We start from the raw sequence: 17724 nt of genomic DNA, 5'->3' as shown, positions 1-17724 counted from the left end.
TGCCCCTTCAACACTGTCCACAACTGAGTACCTACTGTTTACTAGGCAGTGGTTATATCCTACCTCATGTGTTCTCTGTAATTCTCATAACAGCCTTTAGAGGTATTTTCAGTTTACAGATGAGGAAATTAATTGTTTACTAGAGATAACATACCTGATACATGCTAAAACAAGGATCCAGCATCACATTTCTTCAGTGCTAAAATGCAGATTCTTTGTAAGTTATACCATGTTATCTTTTGGGTGAAAACTGATTGATGTAGAAACAATACTAACCTGGTGGGGAAAGCAATAATCCCCTTAGAAGACTGGCTTTCCTTGGTGGCAACAGAGATTCTTCTCCTACCTCTGCATCTTAGCTTGCTTACTGTACTACAGTGTTGGCATGCCTCTTGGTTTTGGTGCCTTAATTTCTCCTGGGATAGTAAACTATATATAATCTGTGAATTTGGGAGAAACTTATTGTATGAGGATTTTTTTTTTTTTTGGCTGAAAGATGAGCTGTGAGGGAGAGGCTTTCCAGTTTTAGCTCAAATGATTTAGAAATAAACTTTGTTTCATTCTTAAGCTCTTTTTGCAGAAAGCTGAAGTCTAGAGTAAATATGTCAGATTTTTCCATCATTATTAAGTTATAGCATGTGTTCAAACCATTCTTATTTAAAGATACTACATTGTTTTTGTTTTTTAATAAAGTATCTAAAATAAATAGTGCATAAATGTAAAAAATATTTCCTAAGTCAGTGAAGGGATTATAGAAACTGTGTCTGTGATATATGTACAGATATATCTTAATGTAGCTAGTTCTTAATGAAAGAACCTCGGCCACTGGCTAGGAGTGAAGAGGATACCTGGTCTGGTTTTTCCCAAAGAAGATAAAGTTCTTGCTTTTATTACATAACCTGCTATTGGTATTGGTGATTTGCACTTCTAAAATCCATGCTGGGAATACAGAGAACAAGTTTGTGAATGCAAACTTTCTTTTCCTCATAGAAGGACTCCCCTTGATCCAAGTTTAATTAGACACAGTTATTTAACTTGAATTATTTTTGCTTATTAATATAGAAATACATTTTGATTACCTAGTGACAGTAGACTTGAATCCAGAGCAATGAATGAATGGGCTCCAAATCCCAATTTTGAGTCTTTTCCTTTTTATGGTTCGCTTATATTCTAATGATTTAACCCCTTACTGCCTTTTTTTCTAATTAAGCACTTAAGTCTTCCATCAATTTGTTGGCATTTCTTGGAAATATAAGTAACATAATTAAGACAGTGTAAACTGGAATGCATTTAGAATTAGATTGTCCTCTCTTCAGCATTTGCATAGATGATGTATGAAATCACATTTGCCACTTACAGAGCAGAACTTATATTTGAGTGTTTAACAGGTTTATTGAGCCATAGTTTACATACCATAAAATTCATTTATTGAAAGTACACAATTCAGTGATTTGTGGTAAATTTTTAGAGTTGTGCCGCCTTCAGCATAGTCCAGTTTCAGAACATTTCTGTAACCTCCCCAAACTCCCTTGAACATTTTTGTATTTAATTGCAAGCCCCAGCCACAAGAACGACTGATCAGCATCTGTTCAGTTTTAGCTCAGCACAGTCTTGAAGTTCTTCCATGTTGTAGCATATATTAGTATTATGTTTCTTTTTTGTTGCTGAATAGTATTTCATTGTATGGATATACCATGTTATGTTTATCTGTTCGCCTGTTGGCAGGCATTTGAATTGTTTTCTGTCTTTGACTCCTAAAATGCTGCTATAATTGTGTGCAAGTTTTTTTGTGTGTGTGTATCTCAATATATTGGATAGATTTCTAGAATCAAATTGATTATCTCCTTTAAGCATAGGAATTCTATTCCCTTTTTGCCTACTTGTCTTCTGTAAAGTAAGGTATTGGATTCCCTCCTACCCCAAAACTTCTTCATTTCTTTCCTTTTCTCTCCATTCTTGCCCAGGGAGCACAATACTTGGGAACCTGAGAAAAACTTGGATTGCCCTGAGCTAATTTCTGAGTTTATGAAAAAGTATAAGAAGATGAAGGAGGGTGAAAATAACAAACCCAGGGAGAAATCAGAAAGTAACAAGAGGAAATCCAATTTCTCAAACAGTGCTGATGATATCAAATCCAAAAAAAAGAGAGAGGTAAGCTTTATTTCTCCTCTCCTCCCCCCCTCACCCCCCACTCTTCTGCTTCCTGTGCTTCCTCCTCGCTCCACCCAAAAAAGGGGGGCACTGTTTTGGTTGTTCTTATTCTAGGGATAGCCTGTAAGGTAAATTGTTGAACACAAGAGCTCCCCAGGGAGTTCTGTTGATCCACTACAGCGCCCCCTCCTGGCTGAGTAAGAAATGTAATATGTGTCCACTGAATTGTGTTAAGGTGGCAAAATTAAATCCCTGTAAAACGTGCAGCCACTCTGTGCCTTTTTTGTGAATAGGTGGCTGAGTTGTCTTATGGAGAGTCCTCAGTGAATTTTTTAGGGATAGAAAGAAGCTTTAAAATATCTTACTTCACTTTTTTCTTTTATTCTAAAGAGAGCACTTAACTTTAACCCTTTATATTCTTTCTTTTTTAACTAAGGTGAAATCACATAACATACAACGAACATTTTCTTTTATTTTTAAATGATCTAGTTATGGCCACACCAACACATGTAGGATCGTAATTCCCTGACCAGAACCAAACCCATGCCGCTGCATGGGAAGCGCATAGTCTTCCCCGCTGGACCGTCAGGGAAGTCCCCAGTTAACCATTTTAAAGTGAACAGTTTAGTGGCATGTATAGTCTCGCTTGATCCTATTGTATTTTTACATACTTCAAATAAATTACTTTTCATCTTCCTTATGAATATTTTTATTGTTCAGTTTTTGAAAATGTGTTTATGAAATTTTGGTTTGATTCAGTTATTTTAATCCTTCTGATATATAGCTGTTAAGTAACTAGCCATAAGCACTGTTCCTGTCTTTTTTTTTCTTGTCTATATGTTTTCCATCTGTGCACATGTGTCTCCATCACCCCCCACAGCTTCCATTCCTTTCATTAATTTCAGGGTTGTGAAGTCTTTTGTGGTGAAGGATATATCATACCCTTAAAGTTTAATAAAATAAAAGTGTAAGTCTGCTTCTGAATCTTCTAGCATCCCTGCCATAAGCATCCATATTTATCTTCATTTTCCTTGGATACCCATCTTGCTAGAGCATTAGTTCTCAGCCCTGGCTGCATATTAGGCTCATGGCAAGGGGGACAGGCGGGTGTTTCAAAAGCCTCCGGTATTGCTTTGGAAAAAAGAAGCCTCCAGTGCCCAAGATGCACTCCAGACCAATAAAATTCAAATTTCTGTGGGTTGGACCTATGCACTAGTATTTTCTAGAGACTTACACAGGTGATTCCTGGTCTCCAGAGGAGAGAAAATGGGAGAACAACTTTCCAAAAAGAATTGAAATAAGAATGAAAGATTGGAGGCTGTCAGTGAAAGTGGATGCTAGTATTTCGTTTGTTTCCCTGATTAATTTTATTTTTTGCAATCTTATTTTTTAAAACTGCCCTATTCTGGTGAGGTGTGTATATCATGATATAGCATACTAGTAGATAATTTGAAAATGCCTTCCCTTCTCTGAGGAGCTAAGACATGGGTCTGTCTTTCTTTTTACTTTTTTATTAGTCCTTTGTATTCTGGTTCTTGTCATTTGATGCATTTTCCAGCTAAGTAAAGAGACCAAGAAACAACACAGCATGACTTCTATAGCCATTTTTGACATTCAGTGTGTATTTCCTCAACCTAACGTTTCTGTCCTTTTAAAAAGGAGCAGTCTGGGGGCGGGGGCAAAAAAAAAGGAGCAATCTGACTTTGAGACACTGGCCAGTGCAGAGTTTGGTTCCTAGGCCAGGTTTTGATGCTGCTGACCTTGAAAACCACCCCTCCACACACATGTCCCTTACGTTGTAATGTTCATCTGGGGCCCCTGGCAGCATTCTCAGCAGTGCTGATGGCTGTCATGTAGGCAGCTGGGAAGATAGGTGATTGTATATTTTAAAGGTGCAGGAGGGGATTTCGTTTCTTTCTTTAGACCACTGCAGAAGAAATTTGTTAGTCGGCATTATGCCTGATTTAAGATTACTGCCTGTGTGATGATTTTAGCATTTTCCTCGCCTCGGCTCCTTTTCAGCTGCTTGAACATTTTTCTTCTTTTCCCTCCCTATGTGGCAAACTGTTTTCAGCCGCCAGCTATGATTTACGACTTGGTTGCTGTGCCAGCATTCCAGCTGTGAGCAGCTGTGTGCACATCTGGGACCCTCCTCCCTTTAAGCGCCCCCAAAAGAGGCTATGCTTTTGAGCCTGTATGTCCCCTGATTCATGCATGGGGTTTCCTGCTCAGTGCGGGTCCTGGTATCTTTGGGACCACCTGGATGCTGAAGGCTTTGTATCTCTCAGAAGAAAGCAAGGTGAACGGCAGATCAGAGATTTTAGCATGAAAATCAGACATTGGCGATTTAGTTCATTTGGGCAGTCTTTCTAAGTCTTTTTTGTGTTACCATTAGATAAGCTGGCATTATCTTCCATAGTAAGGTTGTTTAAATTACCTGGTTTGTATAAAATTTCACCATTTTGCTTTCACCAGTGCCATCGCATCTCAATCAAATCCTATGCTCCTTATCTAGATTGCATGATTGCAATTTGACCAAGTTTGAATAATCCCCTATAGAATTTTTTTTTAATCCCTCTCCAGTTTACTCTATAAAGCTAATGACCTATCTCCATCAGGAGGGGACAGGCACAGATCAGGACCTCTTCCCCAGTTCATATCGTATGTGATCTCTGAAAGAAATTTGCTATTTTATGGTAGTTCTTTGAATCCCTTCTTAATCTTAATCATTGTTCATTTGTAAGTACAGATGGCTATGTGAAAAGAAGTATTAAAAATACTGGTCAGTGTTAGGTGAACTGAAAGTCCAGAGAATAAACTCCAGATTGAGAGGTGGTATACTTGAAGTTTATAAAATGAAAAAGGATTTAGTTTGCCTAGACTTATCATCTGAGAAGCAAGTTTAAGGATATTAGATTAGGGGATGAGAGGAGTTCCTAGATGATGACTCCAGAATATTTAAGGGATATTAGCAGTTTTAGGGGCCACTCCCAGGCCTTTGACGGAATACTAAAAGGACAGCTGCATCTTCCTGCAAAATAGCTCTTAGCATCTCTGTTGCTGGCTGACCCAGTATTGTATTTCTGCAGTTCTAAGAACTTTATGAATTGAGTGACAAAAATGGTATCCAGTAATATTAACTTAGGTTGTGTTTTGTTGAGCTGAGAAACAGGGAGGTTTTTTACTCTTACCTCCAAGCTATAACCTTTCTTCATCTTCTATTTATAGCAGAGCAATGATATCGCTCGGGGCTTTGAGAGAGGACTGGAACCAGAAAAGATCATTGGGGCAACAGATTCCTGTGGCGACTTAATGTTCCTAATGAAATGGTGAGAGTGATTGGGCCTCCCTCTGCAATTGTGTTTCTTTGCAGTGACTTGAATTCATATGGAAGATAGGGAGGGAAGACTGAGTATTCCCCAGCTAAGAATTTTGATTGTCAGGGATCTAAATTTTTAACTGATACCAGCTGTCAGTATTAAATGGGAATTATAGTTCAGAGTGGATTTAAGATTGTAAAACTTTGGTATTAAGCCAAATTACATTAGCCCACATACCAGAAAATGGTAGAATTGAGGTAGGAAACATACAAACATGACCTAACCATTTATTTACACAGTTCTGAATCATTTACCATTACACCATGAGCCTGTGGCCATGGGGTAGAAATTGAGTGAGGCTTTCTGCCACCACTGAAGACCAAGACCGCTGAATAATGTCTAAAAGAGAAAAGTAATCTTAACAGAAAGCATTAAGGATAATACTAGCCAAAGCACAAGTTATTTCATCCGGTAGAGGGAATAGCTCTTAGAGGAAAGTGTAGTTGCTTCCCCTCAGCTTGGTTTCTTAAAGTCAGAGTGATTTATGGTGCAGCCCCCCTGCCTTTGTGTTTCCAAGTGTTCTGGCTTGTGATTTAAGTTGGATCTCTAAATAGAGGGTTCCTGCTACAGTGCCAGTAAGGAAGCTAATTACCTTAAAAGTTGGATAGTCAGGAGGTTTAACATTTTATTTGATCGAAATTTTGCTGGTAAATTACCCAGAAGCCTGTATTTGAAGAATCACTATAATCTGTCCAAAGTCAGGAGCTGTATTGCCTGCTCTTCCCACTTAGCCATATGTGGAACTTAACGATTTACATTCACATATTAACTAGCTTTTTCCACCACAGTCCAAATTTGGGTAGCTGCTATAAGCTGTATATGTTTCCCCCTCCTCTTCCTATCCATAATGCTAACCTCCATGAGTTCAGCATCTCCATTTTCTAGAAAAGGAGTTAGGTGGAGGGGGGAAAAAAAGAAGTTAGTTGTCTTTTCCCACATCTCAGTGGAATGTTAATTTAAAAAGATTTTTTTTTCTTGATTTGGAATCTTGGTTAAGGAACTTGCTAGATTTTTGTTGTTTTTGTTACACTGGATAGTAAAAAGTGTAACTCGAGTAATTGAAATTTGCAGCTAATTCCTGCATTTCATTTTAGTGACTAGGTTTTACATTCTTTGCTGACTTAAGTTTCTATTTTCTTATTGTTCCAACCTACAGTTCTGACCAAAGGGGGGATGAGTGTTTAAAAGGCCAGAAGATGAGGAGGGTTAGGACCCTTTCATGATCCAGATGATCCAGAAACTGGATTGAGCAGTTTATGCGTAATCAATAGGGCTGAATGTAGCTTTGATTGTGTGTTCACTCACATGCTCATACCCACAAATAAAACTTATGAAAGCAGAATTTATATAGTAGTTTAATTTTCAGTCTTTTAATTAAACCCGCTATGTGTTCCAGCTATTCTAGCTGAAGACTTCTATTTTCTTCCTGATGTAGTGGTTAAATGATGTTTACTAACAATTGATTCATTGGAGCCGTTAGGATCCTTTTCCTTTTGATGGAGAGGAAATCAAGTCAGCTAATTCATAATTTAGTAACACAAACCAGTGTTTGGACAGACTCTCATTCTTCCTCCCTTCTAAGTCTCATATTCTTTCTCTCCAGGAAAGACACAGATGAAGCAGACCTGGTTCTTGCAAAAGAAGCTAATGTTAAATGTCCACAAATTGTGATAGCATTTTATGAAGAGAGACTGACGTGGCATGCATATCCTGAGGATGCGGAAAACAAAGAGAAAGAAACAGCAAAGAGCTAAAGGAGGGGGTGGTCTCTGTCATTTCTCTTTGTACATAATACATTCAGCTCCCTGCCTCCTCTCCTTTCTACCCACCCCCTTCTATCCTAAACACATCCATAAAAAATGTGCTTATCACTGTGCTCCACAGGAGAAATGTTGGTATTGGTTCTCTTGTAACATAACTGATGGTCTGATTCATGATAAGTGTCTCTCTGTGAAGACCAGGCATTTACATACTGTGTGTAATTCCCACCATTTTTTCCTTTGCCCTGCTCTCTCCCTTCTGCTCCCCTGTGACCTCAAGATGAGTTTTAACTTTTTAGTCACCTTAGAGTCTTGATCTTTTCAGGGTTGGTTGCTTTTTAGGTGGGGGATTTTGGTATAATGATGTTGAATTTTGGTTTCTTGCTTTGGCTCTTAGAACATGTTGATGACCAGCTAGCCTTTGTTTTGAGATGTTGGGATGGAAAAGATGTTGCCCGTCTTTTAAAAAAGCCAATAGCAACTGCCTACCTGTTGGGGCTTTCCCAACCTCATTCAGCTCTACCCAGGAGAATACAGGGTTCCTGATGTGGTCTTCTGGGCCACCCTCTGTTGGTCATCCTCACCATCCTCCCAGAAGAGTGGCATCCTTAGGAGGGCTTGAAATTTTACATTCAGATTTGTCAAGGCACTCCTTCTAGCCCTAGGACTTTTGGCCTTATTTCTTAGCAGTCCCTGATTCGGCTTCTGCAGGTTGGTAAAGTCTGTTATAAAATGACAAGATTATTAACTGTGGAAATTTGTAGCTATTAGTACATGAGGGTGATGGGGTAGGATACAACTGTCTTTATTATCACATTTGGTATGTATGTATTATTTCCTTCCATCTCTCTCATTTGGATTACATATTTATGTAGGTGTGAGTGACTGCCTGGTGCTTGTGCCAAGGTGCTAGGCACCCTCCAACCCTGCCAACTTTTGTGGCCTCCCAAAGCAGTCGTGTTACCAAAGAGGCTTCAGACTTCTCAGTGGACCCCACTTTCCCCTCCATGCCATTATTTTCAGTGGGGAATTCTTGGAGGGGAGCCACTGGCCACAGTATCAATTTTAAATATTCATAACATTTATAATCGTAGATTCCTTGCTTTGTTGACTTATGGATTTGCCACCGAGAGTCCCCAAAGTGTTAATGCCCTTCCTTTTTTCCACCCTCAAACTCTTCAGTTGTTGGATCTTATTTTTTCTTTTTAATTAATTTCTATGGAAGACTATCAACCTTCGAGAATGACATGCCCCAGCATTAGCATGTTGACACAGCCTCTCCCCAACTCAGCAAAGTATTTCCTTTTTGGCTTCTTCCTGCTTTGCCAGTATGTTGAGAGGTTATTTTTCTGATTATAGCCTTCAGTCTTTGTTCCCCAAGAAACACCCTACTTCTCTTTTCCCTTTTTTTCTTGTAGTTAAACGGGGCTAGAGAATCAAGACTAAAAGTAAGGAAATAGCAGGGTTTTGAGCATCCTTGTCCCAGCCTGAAGCTGAGGAAATAAGAATAAATGCTTGAAATAGCCTTAACTCTAGAGTTCACCAGCCATTGAGGTTGTTTTTGTGGTTGCTTTTGATTTTTAAAACATAGCTGTCTGGCCAAGAGCATTCAACCATCTCTAGATTTTTTCAGAGTAATGAGGGGAATGGAGAGATTGCTCCAGTTCACAGATGAGCCAAATAATATGCAAATCATATACCCATTCATAGCATTTGTTAACATTGCTTCCCTGCTCAGCTGCTGATTGAATTCTGTGTGCTTGTATAAATTATGTCAAAGATTATACTGCACAGTTGAGAAGACAGCTGTTGCAGTGACATGACAGACTGGAACAATGAAGCTTTTGGTTTTAGCCATCCAGGAAAATCCTTCTGAATATGTGATTGGGTGAGAACTCATAACCCATGCCTCAAATGGGTAGGAGTTTAATCTCCGTCTTCCTTAACTGAAGGAATTAAAGGCCTTGATCAAGTGCTGGATAATTGACAGGTGTTAGTACTTAATCTCATGGGCATGTGAACGGAAGGCCGGTCAGAAAAGAGGTCTTTCCTGTGAGTGACTAAGGACATCAGTTAGGGTGTGCTAGAACAGGGCAGGAGTAGGCCAGAGCTGCTGAGGAGACCATCTGGGTCTCTCCATGTGCAGGTGGAGAGAATGACAGCTCATCCACGTAGCTAGTGTGTGTCTCCCAGGAGGAGTGGGCGCGTAAACAGTACAGTGGCCGTGTTTTTAGAGCGCAAATCTAGGCCATGGACGAAAACCAGCCGGCTTGCTTGGTACTGAGATTGGTCTTGAGGAAGCTGGGACACATGGTTGCCAGGGTTAGGGGTAATGTTTAATTAAGACAGTCATCAAAATCTGGTTTCTTTCAACAAAAAAAACCCAGTATTGTCTGCTATTTATCACTGCTTTAATACTTTAGTTTTCACTCCATTCATCTTTTTCTGTCCACAGTTATTGAAATCAAGGTCTTATACTGTGTGCTGCCCAAACAACTTGTTCTCTCCCTGCTTAACCGCAGCCAGTTCTGTAGGAACAGGGGGAGCCAGCCGCCAGCCTATGCCGCTGGCATTTGATGGTGTCAAGTAGCTGTCCAGGCCCTTGGAGAATTGCAGCCTCGAACAGAAACCTGCTTTCCTGGGGCTTTCTCCTCTCAGAAAAGTTAGTAGCCCTGGGCTAAGCACTCTTAAATACCTAGGTCTCAAGTGCTTAAAGTGTGTTTTTCCTGTGTTAGTCCTCTTTCAAAACATCTTCCTAATGCTGGGTTTCTTCTTGTAATCAGCATTCAAGGATTTCTCCTTCCACAGAATTTAGGAGAGCTGTGAGCAGCAGAGTCTACCAAGTCAGCATAGCTGCTTCTCTGAGCCCTGGGCTGGACAGACGCCCTCACGTTAAGATCAGCTGTTAGAGAATGTCAGCCCTGATGGAAGCACCCGTTTTTAACCTGGAGAGGGCCATATCATTTTTCCTTCTGCAGTCCAGTTTTCCTCTGCTCAAGAGAACCTTTGGACCTGCGGTGTTCTAACACTCGAAAGTCTAGATGGTTCTTGGCAGTCCATCAGCCATATATCTGTACTACTTTTTGTTGAAGAAAAGCTGGTCTTGTTCTTGGGCGGTTTTCAGCTATTCTTAACTCTCTGTTCCTGTGCTGTAGCCTCCCTACAGTTCAATTTCCTTATCTTTAGGCCAAATCCTGGGGCCTGGGGGAAAATGTGTGATTTTCATCTTGTGATTTGGTTGGATCTATGTTTAGCCCAGCTTACCTAAAGGTGGAGAGGGGTCAGAGGGATCCAGCAAGTGACTGTCTTTGCCCCTAGGGTTTGGATTCTGGGGCCTAAAATAAGTTCATGGTGACACAAGAACCTCAGGAAGGGTTATGTCATTAGACTGGAGATGTGGAAATGGCTTCTCACAAACGAGGTCAAAGGAAAAGCTCATTTGGCACCCATATCCATCCTTTTGGTTTAGTTTTTTAGAGTGAAGGTTAAGTGCTGAGATGTGTACTATTGTAATCGGACCACCAAGCAAGCATACCTGTCAGAGCAGAGAGAGGAAAGGTCTGAACCCATTGTATTTATTTTTTCCATTTTGGCTCTACCACTAATCATAAAAGTTAGGTTTTTCAAAAATTGAGGTGTTACCTGGCTTGCCCCTAAGAGCATATGCTCAGAATTGGGGCCCCCACCCGCCCAGTTAGTCACAGTGGATTTGTATTGAGCTGTCCAGTTCCTGTCACATTAGTGTACATCAGCATTTACTTCATTCATTGGACATTTTTTGGCCTTGGGGATACAAAGTTCAAAAAGATGCAGTCCCTGACCTCAGAGAAGCTTCATACTGCTGCATAGTGTAATAAATGTTACAGGTGGGCACATATTTTATATTTGGGGACAGAGACCACTGGTTGGTGTAGTTTGTGGATCTATACTAGAGTGATGGTTAGGTTCGTGTGGAGAAAAGATCAGTGACCTTGGATGAACCAAGGTAACTGGCCATAGATGAATGCAAGGGCTTGTTTTAGCCCAGAAAGTAATGAGAACAGGTTTAGTTAGAAATGCTACTCCTGAGAGAACAACAGGTTAAGTGGGGGTTGAGAACCCCTGGCTTTGGTCCCTAGGTTCTCTGCCAAAGTATTTAATAGTGTAGTTAATCCTTGCTTGTGGAAAGCATCAGCTGTGATGCACAGCCAGTTTTGTGTTGTTACTTAATCGTAGATCCTGTAAAATGTATTCCTTGCAGATCGAGAGTTGCTCACACCCTTTTCAGTTTCTCACGCTTTTTGAAGGAATTAACATGAGGCTGACTTGGAGCCTAAAACAGGGACGTACTTTCCAATGTGCTGAAAAGAAGGCTTGGGCCCATCTGGTGACACTCTGTTCCGGACAGTGTAGTTTTATTTCATGCTGCAAAATGGTGATTTCTAAGCAAATATTGTGTCAATTGTGCGGAAACCTCCCAGAAACACATGTGACCTGGAGTTTTGGACTTAATCCGTCTGGGGAGGTCCAGGGTGAGGCCAATCCATGCTAAGAGAGCCGTGCTAAGAAACAGTCTGACCTTAAGAAATGTCCTAGTTCTGACCATGTGACCACAGGAAAAATGATACTTTTCTCTGCTTGCATAATTGAGAGTTGGATAATTGAAAGTTGACTTAAAGGTGAAGGTTCTTTGGATAGCTTCATAAAAATTCTAGTTTCTTTTTGCTTGTGCTGAGTTTCTTGAATTTTAAACTACCTCATCTTGTCTCTTTTTAGAGTTTCTTCAGCTTGTCGTTTGCCACTTTAACATCGTGCTTTACTCTGACTGTTTTCTCAGATGGAGTATTTCCTCTTTGTTGAGAGCATGTTTTCTAGCCTTTCGTTCTGATCCTCATTTCACCCAACATCTCATGTTGCTCCTCTATCAGAGAAATGTTTTAAGATAGTTTAAAATCTTGGTTCATTGGAATAAAGTGATCCTCCTATTTGTCTCTGAGGTCAGTAGGAGAAGGAGTTAAAACAAGGTGGTAGGAGGGGACAGACCCTGCACTGGAGGCAGCCAACAAGGGAAGAGCCATTAATTAAGACAATTTCAAAGTCAACTGATTGTGATCATTAATGTCACAATAGATCAAAACCTAATTATCACAGCCTAGGTAAGAGCCATCAGTATTAATCAGAAAATCTAATAGGAAACTATTATCAAGAAATTAGGCCAAATTGAACGCAATGAACTTTTTATCTTGTCATTCTCTCCTCTCCTTTTTCTCTTTTTTCTTTTTCAATTTGGTATGTCCCCTGGCATTGGTGAGTGTGACCCTCACAGCTGACCCAGGCCCCAGTGGCCAGCTTGTCATGCTTTTTGAGGAATTCTAATGCAGACTGACCCTGAACTGTCACTGCTGCTTTAATCAGTCTTGAACTTGCGCATCACCTGGACTTTCCCAGTGTGATCAGCAATCAATGAGAAATAGGTCTTGCAGTGGTTGGTCCTTCCTGGAACTAGAGTATCCCTGGTGAACAGTGGCTGTGTGTATTAACTCACTGTTGGAGCTTCTGATCCGCGTAGGATCCTGTTGCTCTGGCTACTGCAAGTGGGTATGGAGGAAAAGGGGCGCTTCCTGCCTGGAGAGTCTTCAAAAAGACCTTGGAAGAGGTCGAGTGTCATCATATCACGGCACTTTTAAAGGTTCAAGTCAGTGTTTTGCAGTTTCCAGTAGCTTACGATTTGATCTAAACCAGGACTGGCTGTGGGTTTAGTTTAGTTTATCCCCTAGTTTTAGGGTAACAGTCATAGTGATTTCTATCAGAATCCAGTATAAATCCAAAGGGGGTGGGGATATGTTTTTCTTTTGCCTTTTGTTAAAGATTTAGGCCTCTGGCAGGAGGTAGGAATATTACAAGAGTCTCTGACTAGTTAATAGAGATCACTTCATACCACTTCATACCCTCTCCCTAAATGGAAAAATGAGTGTCACCATCTCTCTCCTTCATCAAACTGATGTGAAGATACCACAACTCCTGAGGTTGAGCTGAGGCAGAAAGGGTGGAAAGCTGCCACCCCTGGGGGTCATGGGGGAAGGACGAGTGGCAGCAGCGGGTTGGTGCCGGGGTTCCCAGGGGAGCCTGTAGAGAAGGTTGCCACTGCTGTTGCTGGCTTTTCCCCGCCAGCATGGAGCTCAGAGCACTCCCCACCACCACTGAGGAAGTGGTTCTTAGCTTTCTGCTTGAGCGTGGTCTTGCTTCATTCTGAATTTCAGGATTTGGGTTACTCAGTATAGAACTTTTGAGAAATCGGTGTGACTTAGTCCTTCACGTCTTATGGTAAACTGAGTATATATTTCTTTATAAAAGAATTCATGCTCTTAATGTTTAAAATGTAACTTTATTTTCAAAACGCCCATTAACGCATGAGTTTCAGAAGTAGTTTGTTTCTTCTCCAAGACTCCTTGGGTTACGCTGGATGAATAATAGGCCATCAGTTAATACTTGTGGGTTGATTGGGTTCATCTGGTTGCAGAGTGAGATCTACCTACCGACTTCTGCTCTCAGGTGCGCTCTGAGGGAAAAAATGCTCCAGGGTGTGGAATAAGAATTGAGTGGATGCTGACTGTGTGCCAAGCTCCTCCACTGACTTATAACGGCTGACCTTGGGCAAGTCACTCCTTTCAATGCCTCAGTTCCCCATCTGTCAAATGGGGGTAATAATACTGACCTACCTCACAGGGGTGTTGTGAGGCATTGTAAATCATAGTTGACAGAATCCTTTAGGGTCCTCAATGGAGGATGCCTTGAGCCGAAGTCTAGGTTTTTGTCCTCACTGAGTTGTCCCAAGGTTGGAACTACTTAGTGCCCTCGGCAAGTTCTCTGGCCCCCACCCCTCATCAAAGCTGCTAGTTCAGATGTTGACAGTGTTTTCATGAATCTTGGAGTCAATAGTCCAGACTTACTTAGGATGTTACGGGGGAACGGCACTCAGTATTTTCTGTCTTGCATCCACAAAAAGAGGCTGTTTTGAGACTGAGAGCATTGGATTAAGGAGTCAGGGGTGCTACTGCTTGTTTCCCTGCAGGTTGGGAGTTAAGGCTTGGAAGGTACTGGAGCTGTCTCAGGAGCAAAGTACACACCATGGGCGTGATTTATGTTTCTCACTCCCTGAACTGATCCCAGAACGGCTGGGTCACTTCACTTCTTCTAGGTATCTGTCCTTGAGCCTCCGCCTCCCCATAGGAACCAGCTGGTTGAATAAACATAACTGCTTCCTCCATCCCCCACCAAAAAAGCCACGGTGGAAATTTTTTTTTTCTAGGGACGTGATTAACACTCAGAATTGGGCCTTGATACTCCTGAGAGCTTCATCCAGTTCACCCTTTTCAGCATCTGTCATCTCTCAGTGTCCACAGTCTGAACCTGACTTTGACCCTTTTTCCCTCTGGTTTGGGAAAACTTTCGGACACTAGTTGCCCAGGTGTGGGCTCAAGAGCCTTCCTCTCCATCTCAGTTTAGGGGCTCAGCCGGCTCCTCTTCTTCTCTTTCTCTCCCTCTCCTTGGCCCTAGATGTGTAACCCACGAAAAAGCACAAGATCCTGGCCCCTTGCTGCAGTCACATTCCAGTTCTTGGTGTTTTGTGGACTCCTGTTCGCAGCACCGGCAGCACCAGGCGGTTCTGGGGAGGCATGGAGGGTGGAGAGAGCATGTCTGCCATCCTGCCAGGTAGTCAGGAGCTGGTTCGCCCGCAGCCCACCGGCCTCCCCACCCCTTCCCACAGGGTGGGCTCTGAGAGACTCCAGGAGCTGGGTTTCTTTCAGCACTCAGTACCATCGTGAGCAGCAAAACAAATCACACTTTGTAGCCAGATTTCTGAATGGAAAAATGGGAAATTGAATTCTCTACGGACCTTTTTGATTTGTGGGGGAGTTTTGGTTGTGTTTCTTGGTTATATTTCAGCCAAACATGTCTGCTTTTGATTTTTTTTTTTTTTTTAGGATAAGTGATATATATATATGTTCTCCTTTTAAATGTAAATGTTTCAAAGTAGGCAATTTACGTGTTTCCATACCTGACATCTGATGCAGACCTCATTCTCTCCCCCCTTCCACCCACCCCCTTTCCCTCTTTTCATACTCTTGTATTGGTTCTAATAAATGGTTGCTTTTCAAGTACGGATCCTGAGTGGTGATTTGAAGATGTGGGTCTTACCCTCCTTCCTTAATTTGGACTCAAGCCTCGGCCAGTAGCAGCACATGGGTTTCTGAAAGAGCTGGGAGAACAAGGGCTTTTTTCTAAGCACTCCTGGTCTCTGACTTTCTGCAAATAGCCACGGGGTGGCGCAAGCCTGAGGGAATAAGAGAAAGTGCACCCTACTCCCTGCTCCTTCCCTTAACCCCTTCAAATTCTGTGCCTGCCTGATCCCCAAGTAGAGCTCCTGTCTGCTCCAAATGGCTGGAAGAATAAACAACCTTTGGGGACCCCTAGAAACGTCAGCTTGTAGTTACTGAATTTGTGGAAAACCACATAGACAAACATTTAAAAATCCCAATACATGTGAATTTATAAATAATGACTGATCTTTTTGATTTGCTTCACAAACACCAAAGGAATTGAACATCTAATGATTGTGGGGCATGGTGGGGGCAGGGAACAATTGGAAGTTGGATTAGAAAGAAAAGGTAGATAATTAAGCATTTGCTGGGTAACATAAGCCTGTCACAGTTCTGAATCTCATAGGAACGTGGGCAGAACCTCAGGGAGTGAGCAGTGAAGACGGAGGGATGCCAGAACCCAGACCCGCTGAGAGGTGCCTCCTCCTTTTCCACCATCTCTCATCTGCAATTCCCCCTCCTGTTTTCCCTTCTTGCTGCTGAGTTATAGGGTCTCCCCAGTCTAATCTCGTAAAGTCTCATGAAGACATCTGTAGGTTGGCTGGTTTAATGGTCCATGACCTCATAAACATGGGACAGGAGAGCCATTTGGTCCACTTCAGAGCCAGACCCTTCTGGACATTATTTATTTCCTACCTCTGAAGCTGGGGACTGCTTGCTCCCTTCCCTTTCCATCTCTTTCTAGTTCTCTCACCATCACGCACTTTATCTCTGCCTTGGGCCCATCAGAAAGCACGACTCTGGAGTTTTGACACTCGCTCCCACGCCTAAACAGCCGTGTCTTGGTTTTGTTTCCCTCCGGTGTGTCAGGGTATGCTTGCCCGGCACTCAGCTAAGCTCTTCGCCGCTCATCACTCTTCTCCCGGGAACCCTGACCCTCAGCGTGCCAGCAGACGAGGCCGGCCAGTCGTGCCTGCCCCTTTGTCTCCACTGCGGAGCTTGCAAAATCAATGCAGCCCTGACAGCCTGGGGAAGATGGAGGGCCGCCGCGTGGGAGTCTGTGCTTAGCTGGATGACTGAGTGCATAGCTTGAAATCGCCCTGTTAAGAGAAAGCAGCCCCCCAGGCAGCCTCCTGCTTTTGGAAGGAAGTGGGAGAGGAGCCCCAGAGCCCCCGTGCTGGGAGCTGCTGTGGAACGCAGCCCATTATCACAACCTGTGGATAGGCCAAGAGGCTCTCCAGGCCCGGGGTGTGCCCTGTGGTGGTGGGTGGGGGACAGATAAGGCAAAGCCTGGCCAACTGGTGTGTGGCACGCCACATGGGCACAGTGTGGAGAGTAAAGGGGGAGGGAGAGCCCACACAGACTAGACACGGATGCAAGGGCCTGGTTGTTTCCTCCGCCCAGGGTCCTCTCCCTCCCCCAACCCCCTCCGCAGCTGTAACATCTTGCTTTCCAGGTGCCAGCTCCCTCCTCTCGCAGCTTCTGTCTTTATTTGTGCCTGGTTTCTCCCTTTTGTCTACTCCATCGTGTGTGTTTTTCTTGTCGAGAGCCGCGTTAGGCATTACTGACAAAATGGAGGCACGGTCCCCGGCCCCCTCTCCTCATTCCGCAGGCACGGATCCCGGGATGAAGGAGTTAGGCCTTGTAATTCTGACTTGTCTTTTCCTCTCCTCAGCTGAGTTGACTGAAAGGAATATTCAGGTGCTTATTGTTCTTGGGCATGAGAAGGCACAAAGCCTTCTGCAGCATTGCTCAGAAAATAATTCATAAAGTTAATCATTGAGATTTGTTTAAGGACTTTTACAGAAAAGTGTTCCAGGATGAGCACATAGGCCGCAGCTTGAGGCCATGGGAGGGATTGATATCTGAAGCCTATTTGTGAGGAGAATGTTTATGGCAAAGGAGTTTACTGAATTTAGGGTTTAGAAATAATTTAAACAGAAGTTAAAGAGTTAAGGAATGTTGTAAAGTTAGCATATTTTACTATAGCTTATACAAGTTAGGAATTTTTAGAGACACTATAGCTAGAAGCCTTTTTAAGAGATAGTGAGCTCAGGGGCAAACAGGACTTAGGAAGATTAGTAAACTGAGGAATATAGCATGAGTTACAATGTAATCACAAGTTAACTATAG

The 17724-nt window shown here is 42.4% G+C and overlaps 1 protein-coding gene across 9 annotated transcripts in view; it reads left to right on the top strand.

Moving 5' to 3' along the window:
• CBX5 (chromobox 5) overlaps window positions 1-15432 on the top strand; it is a 34624-nt gene extending 19192 nt beyond the window's left edge. For 5 of the 9 annotated variants that reach the window (XM_040234373.1, XM_040234375.1, XM_040234377.1 and 2 more), the window contains 3 exons: window positions 1965-2151; window positions 5380-5480; window positions 7135-15432. In XM_040234373.1, the coding sequence (XP_040090307.1) occupies window positions 1965-2151; window positions 5380-5480; window positions 7135-7285 (439 nt within the window). In that variant the 3' untranslated portion in view covers window positions 7286-15432. The remainder of the gene's footprint in view (window positions 1-1964; window positions 2152-5379; window positions 5481-7134) is intronic. The other 4 variants (XM_040234378.1, XM_040234380.1, XM_040234381.1 and 1 more) reach the window with 1 other exon arrangement.
• Window positions 15433-17724: the final 2292 nt, after the last annotated feature.

The sequence above is a fragment of the Oryx dammah genome, unplaced genomic scaffold, assembly GCF_014754425.2.
Source record: "Oryx dammah isolate SB20612 unplaced genomic scaffold, SCBI_Odam_1.1 HiC_scaffold_29, whole genome shotgun sequence".
Taxonomy (NCBI): domain Eukaryota; kingdom Metazoa; phylum Chordata; class Mammalia; order Artiodactyla; family Bovidae; genus Oryx; species Oryx dammah.
Note: the sequence above shows the minus strand (reverse complement) of the source record. Positions and strands in the feature narration are given on the sequence as shown.